The sequence below is a fragment of the Gobius niger genome, assembly GCF_951799975.1.
Source record: "Gobius niger genome assembly, chromosome: 18".
Classification (NCBI taxonomy): domain Eukaryota; kingdom Metazoa; phylum Chordata; class Actinopteri; order Gobiiformes; family Gobiidae; genus Gobius; species Gobius niger.
Window position 1 is genome coordinate 21,143,038 of NC_136869.1, and position 8,458 is coordinate 21,151,495.

The following is an 8,458-nucleotide window of genomic DNA, read 5'->3' on the forward strand; positions in this document are numbered from 1 at the left end:
TATTCTCCTCTATTCTCCTCCATCCTCCTCCATCCTCCTCCATCATCTCTGGACGGACACTAACGTTATGGGAAGAGGCAAATGCCTAAATATCTCCGTTTCAAGTCAAAAGTTCTTCTAAAAGTCGCCCAGTTCTCCCCTGTCGGAAGGATGGTTCTTACGGGACCAAACTAGGGGTAAACCAAGTCAGAAATGGGTCTAAAACTATAAGGTATGAATGAAGCTTGGTGTATTGTTGATTTGACTTGGATGGATAATGTAAACACCACACGAGGCAGCAGCTTAAATAAAAAGTCACCTTTATTGGTTTCCTCTCACACTCCAGCTTAAAGTCTGATCACACCGGAACAGGGCGTGCTCCACTCAGACAAAAATATATAAACTTTGCTCTTTACAATACCCCGAGGAGCGTGCGATTTCAGTCACAGCGACGGAAACCTTTTTCCTCCTCGGGCAAGTCTTTTTGTTTGTTTGTTGTACCCTGGTGTCAGTGTCAAAAATTTCAAAAACAACTCTCTTACTTTATACAAATGTGCAAATAAGACAAAGACGGCGGAATCCTTCAGCTTTCGACAAGTCCCGGATCCTCTCTCAAGTTTTAAATTACGCTCCACTTTTTTCGCCGTTCATTTATTCAAGTAAAGTGCTCCACGAAAAGTCCTGCTTGGTCCACAAACGCCTCCCCAAATCGGACGAAATGGGGATAAAAATGTCTCCGGCTCGGAATGTCCCGCGGAAAGAGCGAAGATCATACGAACTCCAGCTTGCCGTGTCCGCTGTACATGCCCCAGTGCACGAGCGATAAGATTTTGTCGTTCCCCAAGTCCGCCTGCCGCATTTTGTCGCACGTGAGGCAGCAGTTCTCGTGGCCCGACACCGGCACCATGCACTCCAGGTCCAGCTTGGCGACGTGGTGGCCCTTTTTGGTGTGGTGCCCGTGGAAGCTGTAGTGCAGGCGCGAGAGCATCTGCTGCCGCTGGTCCTGCAGCCGCTTGTTCTCGCTCCGGAGCATGCGCAGGGCCAGCATGATGAGGAGCACCAGGATGAGGCCGCCGGCGATGGGCACGGCGATGACGGCCGCGCGGAACCACACCTCCTTGGCAGAGGCCAGCTCCTGCACCCGCGTGACCAGGCTGCGGCTGCTGTCCTGCGGGTACCGGCCTTGGTCTGAAACAAAAGGAAAGGAGAGGGTAAGATGCGTTTGCAATATTGATATAAGTCTCAGAGCGGGGTTATGATGTGGGAATGATAAACTCCTGGGTTCAAGATGCCTGGTTGGCAGTTTGTGCAGGTAATGTCAATTGAATCATGTCACAATCACAAAGGTTCCAATTAATCAGGTGATGTTATGCACATACAACAAAATATATTGGTTCTACAGATACAAACGGCACCTTTGGTTTGGAATCACTATATGAATGGTCATGTCTGAAGCTGCCAGAGGAAGAAAACACCCTAAACCACTTCAACTTCTTAACCAAGTGCATTTTCTCCAGTTCATCTAAAAGGTCACAGCCTGTAGGCCAATGTAATGCCTCAGTTTAAAGCTACGACCTACAAAACACATCTAAATGGGTGTTTTTTCTTTGCGCTGTTCCCGCGTCGCAATATTTTTGACATTTTTTAAAATTGCTTTTTATCACCTTTTCATCACTTTTCTGTTACTCTTTTGTGGCTTTTTTGTTGCATTTTTGTCTTATTTGTCTTATTTTCATAGCTTTTTTTTGGTCACGTGTTGTGTTTTCATTCTGGTTTTCATCACTTTTGTTGCCATTTTGACACTTTTTTTCGAGAAGCTTTTAGATTTGGGTAAAGCAAAACCAGAGAAAATGTGCTTGGCTCAGGTTGGGGTTAAGAGGTTAACAAAAGCTGACTTATGAATGTGTTTTTCCACTTAATAATGATAAAGAGATGAGGAGAGGAGCTACGTGGTTCAACAGCGGAGGATGCTAACCAGCTAACGCTAGCTCCCTGCTAATGCTAGCTTTCAAATACGTTTTTTTCCAACTTCTACTGGACAATTTGCTGTGTCAAAACATCCATATGGACCTGATTTTGACCTGAGTTTATTTGTGTGTAATAAATACGTTCTAGGTCCGCCAGCGTACTGCTAAAAATGCTAAAAAGTCTCCTTCCTCCTCAGCTAGGCCACGCCAAAATATTACAATAATATTTGCATTATTGTAAACAAGTTAGTGGATGTCAACACTCCCGCCCATATATTTTAAGCACATTTAACATTGTCCTGTGCTGTTTTTATCACGTAATATTTCTATAAAACCATCCTTGTTAGCTAAAATGCTACATGCTCTGTAGCGAAGCGAGGGAATAATCATAGCACTACCTCGTGACATCAGCAGGTGTTCTGAGCTCTTAAAAAGGAGAGTGACTGAATAGGAAGTCGTGTGATTGAAACAAAACACAACTCTTTATTCCATGAAGAACATTACAACACGGTTAAAGCCAACTTTAGCACAATTTTCGTCCCCTTTAACGCCAATTATACGTGACTCATCCTTCCAACAACACTGGCAGTTTTCTACCTTTGAGTCTACTCTTCTGTTGTCAAACCTTGCCCTGTCATTACCCAGTACATGCACTTTAAAAAAAAAAAACCTCCAGCGCATGTCCAAACGTTAGCGAAGACACCCGCAGATCAAAGCTAGCGCAACAACAAATGACTCACTTTGTCCTAGCCGGCAGCTACATGCTAATTTACCAGGCTAATAAACCGCAGCCAAGAGACACAAGAATGGCCCCAGGAAAAAAGTTCACTTCCTCCTGTCTTCAGAACAAGCTGGCATTACTGTCCCACATGGAAGAGTCGACCCGCACGGCAAATTCCAGCGCGGTGGGAAATTACACGGTGCAAGTAATAAAAATAAAAAAAGAAAGGGGGGGGGGGAAAAATAGCTGAAGTGTTTCCAAAAGCGGAGGATGAACTGGCGGCTTCGCTGGGGAAGAGTTAACGGTGCAAGAGAGAGGAAGTTGGAAAAGAAAAAAAAAAAAAAGTTGGGAGCAAGAGGAAAGGGCGGTCTGGGTTTTCAGAAGCTTTTCAGGAAAAACAACAAAAAAAAGAACATGAGCAACAACTTTTGACTCATGCATAGATTATATTTCTACTTAAAAATTGAAAAGTATCCGCCTTCAGGACTAAACAAGGGTCAAAGTCAGAGAATGAACGACTTTCCTGTATTTTTACATTCACCGACAGAGGTCACAGAGAGGTCACTGTGGAAATAAATGCCCTTAAACTCAAAATGCTGTTAGCAAAACTAGCAATTCATCATAGAATGTATTTCATTTGTAGTTTTCAAACACTGATAACTAAACTTTAAAGGGGCTCTACAAATGTGACTGTCTGGGTCTGCAATTTGACGTAATGCAAGTAATATTAAATAATACTTTCTTTCTTAAGTCCCTCCCTTTGCAGATCTCAACTAATCAAAATCCCCGGCGCCATAACTTTGACCAATGAGACGAGCTTTCTTGATTATTTACTTTTGGAATTTCACTCTCTCCTCATTTCGCAATCTTACAGACGATCCCTTTAAATCGCGTTACATCGCTGCTCCCTCATAGCAACGACCATGAGCTTCACCACACTCGTTCAGGTCCATCTCATCGCTCAGATTCGCCCAAAGCACGTTTTATCATTTAGGGTTCGAAAGCAGCTGTCTCCCATCTGCGCTAGCACAGAGTCCAAGCCTGACGCGGGGTCACAAATTAGACGTGATATTTTCACATACATCAAAGCCACACAGCCGAACGTTTCTCCAAGGAAACGCAAAAAACATTTTTCGATTATTCTCATTGCTGCCGTCTGTACGGGCAATGTTTTCATCGGTTTTGAGCTAGCAAGTGTTGTTAGCATTAGCATGACAGATTGGCTCCGCATCGCTTCACATAAAGTAATCCATGTGAAGGGAAGTTAGAAATGTGTGGCTAAAGTTAGACGGAGTTTGGTCCACAACGAACAATTTAAACTGCACTCGCTTTGTCTTTCATTGTTTTAGGGCAAGAACAATGAAAATAAAATAAAATAATATAAACACAACAGACTTCGGGAATGTCCACAGTTACCATGGAGATCCGCCATCTTTGCAGCTGTTAGCATACATTTCCATTGACTAACATTAGCTAAAAACAGTATAAAAACTGGAGAGAAAAAACAGTGGAACGACTCCATTAGCTGCTGGTAAATACATCTAACACACTGTGGTCTCCAAGTGTTTTAATGTGAACAATAACTCCAGTATTTTAACTTTTAAAATCTCCATTAGTTTACAATGGCTGCTAATCCCATAATGCTTAGCGATGTGATGTCACATTCCCGAACTCTATACAATAAATCCACAGCCACATCAGCATTTCGGGTTACTAGCTGATCATTGTTTATTGTTATGGACGGAAAACATCTAGTGTGGCTTTAAGTCACAAAATATAAAATATCAAAACCACTGTGTCCAAAGTATAAAGGACCTTTAAGTTGTAATGAGTGTGATTTCTCCATTTGGACTGCACAAATGGAGCAAAGGATCAAGGTCAATGTAGTTTTAACACTATTGCTGCAACAAAGCGGTGCATTCAGACCCAGGTGCTTACCATTCACAGTTTACCCTTTATCAAAACCAAATGAAAAGCACTGCAGATTTTTACCTGTCGAGTCTCGAGTATGTGCCAAGTCATGCAGGCCTCTGTAGTTGCACATGTCGTCGTGGCAACACTCCAGCGACGTAGCCCCGTTCAGAGTGTCCATGTTTCTACTGCTAATACTGCTGCTGCTGCTGCTGCACACATCGGCGGCGTGGGCCACGGGGTCCAGGCAGCCGTGCGTGAGGGGCGAGTTGGCACTGAAAGGGTCCAACACTTTCGTGAAGCAGGCGTTCAGCTCCGACTTGCACATGTACCCGGTGGCCACACAGTGGGGCGCGTCACAGTAACACCGGATTTCACCTGAAAGGAGAGAGCGAGAGGACCTGTTAGTGGCTATTTCAGATTTCAGATTCATTGTTGCAGGTTTTTTTTTTTTACCATGTGTGTAATATGACATTTTATTAAGGTTTGTTTAAAAATAATAAGCTGAACAGGGTTTACACATTTAGCATAAAGTCAAAATGCTTCTCACAAATGCACAAAGTAATCTGCTTATATCATTTTTAAGGACTTTGAAACATTGCAGAGGAATGGGGGAAATGCAGATATACAAAGCATAATGGTTACAACGAGCAAAATGTGCACTTGAATGTGTTTTGGATCGCATATGTTGTATTTTTGAGAAATACGCCGTAAAAATAGTTGAGCAATGCCATTATTTTCCGAGAAATTAAGATTTAATGCCAGTTGGAATGGTGTACCATTTACAGATGGGCACAATATGACTTTTCAATGCCCCGCAGAAACCGTGCTAAACCTAGTTTGGACTAACAAGGTCATAAACCAGGACTAAACAAGGGCCAAATAAGAACATGGACCAACAAGAACCAGGTCCAAGCAAGAAATCAGGTCAAAAAACAACCAGATATACAAACGAAATAAGCCAAATGATGTTTTATTGATAGGTCATTTCACTTAGTCTTCTCTCGAATGCTTATGCTCCAGAGTTGTCATCTGTAGTGCGGTAAATTTCAAGCCTGCTTCTCGTCACTTTGGCGTTTGACAAAGGTGAAACGTCGCCCGCTCTTAAACTTCCCTCCCTAATAAGCCTGCGCACAACGCTCTCCGCGCTAAACGCCTTACAGCAACAGCCGCGGCGTTTTTACACAGCCCATGGGAAAACACCCCACTTCTCTCTCTTTTTTTTTTTTAATTCAACACAACTCGGAGAAACAAAATTGCTCTTTCTGTCTCTTTCATAAAACAGGAACCGAGGAGCTTATAATTAGCGGTTGCTTTGCCAAAGTCAATTTCTTTCAACCCAAATGGAAACTCGTAAAGAAAGAGAGAGGGAGAGAGAGAAAGAGAAGGGGGGAAAGAGCAGCAGCAGCAGCACACAGGAGTCTCCTCACTGCGCCGCTTTTGCACGCACAGGCTTTACTTGTGGTCAGGAGCGGGCCAGGGGGTGTGGAGGGGGGGGGGGGGGGAGCGCAGTGCACCCGGGTCGCGTCTTACAGCGGGACGGGGGCTTATCATTAAGAAGTATGAGCTTTACGAGGGGGGTTTAGGTGGCTTCCAAACCGGCTAAGTAGACACAGAGCAGGGAGTAGAACACAGGCTCATGTTTGTGTATTGAGTTGAGGGCTAATCACAATCAGGTCGAAATTGTGATTATACAAGTCAAGCAGTTTGTATTTAAGTTTTTTTTCCTGAAATGCTGATACACCTGGACATGTTGACAATGTGCAGATTTTGGTTTCAAAGCGTAGATCGCAATCACAATACTACTTTCCTCGCACTTCACGGAATCAAACCTGGAGCCAACTTACTGCCATGGAATGACGGTGTAATGTGCGACTATGCTTTGGCTACAAGAGGAATTTAAAAAAAAACTAGACTTTCCTGATATATTACACATCATCTGATACTTAACATGAAGGGCGATTATGTTCCGGGGAAGTAAACACTGCACAAAAAAAGCGAATCCGGGATTTGTCTGTGAGAAACCCAGGACTTTAGTGTCCAGCATCTGAGACTAAACCAGAAGTGAACCGACGACTTGGTCACAAAAAGAGTCACACGGAGCTGAAGCGGCGTCTAATCCCAGACTAAACACGGTCGAAACTCAATTAGGGCTGCACACAAACACGCAATATTTGAAAACCGTATTGAAGACTGACACAACTTTACTTTACTTTACTGAAGACTAGTATATCATGAGTGTTTGCTTTAAGGACCGTTGCCTAATAATGTGTAAGTCTCAGTCAGACCTCAATGATTTGGGGAAGGAAATTGCGTCATGTAATGTCATTTTGCTATGTATTCGTGCAGGCCTAAGCATCACTAGACTAAATAATGTCTAGTCACAACCAAAAGAAGTCTGAAATACTCCTAAAGTAACGCCTGTGTCGTCGTCCTCCTCAGCGCAGTCGCTCATCAGATCAGTGGTTTCCCCCGCGAATGAGTGGGAGCAGCGGGGCCCGGCCAGGTCATTTGGAGAATATTTCATTAGAGGAGAGGCCCCGCTGTGGGAGAGGGAGAGAGTGGGGAGAGAGTGGAGTGGTTGGGTGGTGGGGGGGGTACCAGAGAGGAGCCAGGCGCTGCAGCTCAGGGGCCGGGGCAGTCTGGGGATGAATGGCCCGGGGGGAGAGATAAGGGAGCGGGGAGAAGCAGGGCAGGGGGACCGGTCCTATGGAGCGAATGGGAAGTGCAGCGTGTCCAAGAAAACAATAACGGGTAAAATGGGCTTTTCTAGCTGATGGAAATCTGATGAAAGCTTTGCAAAGTGCAGGAGGGGACTTAGACTTATGGAGCACATTTCTGCTGTTTCAGATGAAGAGATGCTTTTGCGCTCAAATAAATGTAAGTAAAGGTTAGTTGAACGGGACAGATGATCTATTTTTCATCAAAGTATTAAAATATTTCATAAAAAAGGGTGTTTTTGGTGTTATCCAGAACTATATTTCTATTGCTTGTTGTATTTGCACTAAAATATATCAAATACAGCTAATCAATTGACTAAACCATCTATAGCCAAGCGCTTAAATGAAAAAGTGTCTTTTTCAATCAAGTACTCTATCCAATAACCAATAATAGTCCATTTCAAAGTTCATTTTCAAAGTTTAGGCCATATTTTTTGCATTTTTTGTGTTAAATGTTAAAGCAGCCAGACACACATCTATTGCCATGTACTGGTAGTAAATATGTGTTGCTTTAATTTTCTTTACTCCAAGTATCCAAGAAATGAGAGTCATTCAAAGTTATGGTTCGATTTTGTTCAAAGATCATTTAAAAGCTAAAAGGCTGTTTTTAAGTCGCCTGTCACAGAGAAGAAATGGGATTTCATGTAAAAATATCGACTCTCAAAATGACCCCATGCGTGAACGGAAGTAAACAGCTCCACTCGCGGACCGGTTTTCTGTGCGCTCCTGAGCTCCAGTCGCCAACAAATCCCCCCCAAAAACACCCCAACATCTCGCAAAAGCCTGCAGTTGGCGTGTACCTTTCGTGAGGAGAATGGCCATGGCACAAAGTTCCAATTGTAGCCACAGCGAGATGACACGGGACTGGCGCTCCATTGACCCCCGGGTGGATGGTTTTACGCACGGAGCCCCTTTCTCTCTCGCTCGTCGCGGTGGAAGTCCTCGCAGGAGCCTCGCATGTAGCTACAGGCGAAACGCAGCCATTCCCGCTCGGAAACACAACAGCAAAAAACAATCCGCAAAAGGGGGCGAGATTTTTTCTTTTTTTTCCTCCCCCCAAAACGCACGGCCAACTTTGTTCCTTTTTTTTACGCACGAAAACAGAAACAAGCTTGAAAAAGGGTCGCCGATCGTGAACGAAGACAAGCGAAACAGACGCT

General features: G+C 43.9%; 1 protein-coding gene across 1 annotated transcript; it reads right to left on the minus strand.

Annotated features, from left to right (window-relative positions):
• Positions 1–299: 299 nt before the first annotated feature.
• Positions 300–8,331, minus strand: LOC306977420 (BMP and activin membrane-bound inhibitor homolog). Its single transcript, XM_079575720.1, has 3 exons — positions 8,099–8,331; positions 4,660–4,956; positions 300–1,167 (listed from the first exon to the last, which is right to left on the minus strand). The coding sequence occupies exons 1-3, from the start codon at positions 8,172–8,174 to the stop codon at positions 749–751; spliced, it is 792 nt and encodes a 263-aa protein (XP_079431846.1). The 5' UTR covers positions 8,175–8,331; the 3' UTR covers positions 300–748.
• Positions 8,332–8,458: the final 127 nt, after the last annotated feature.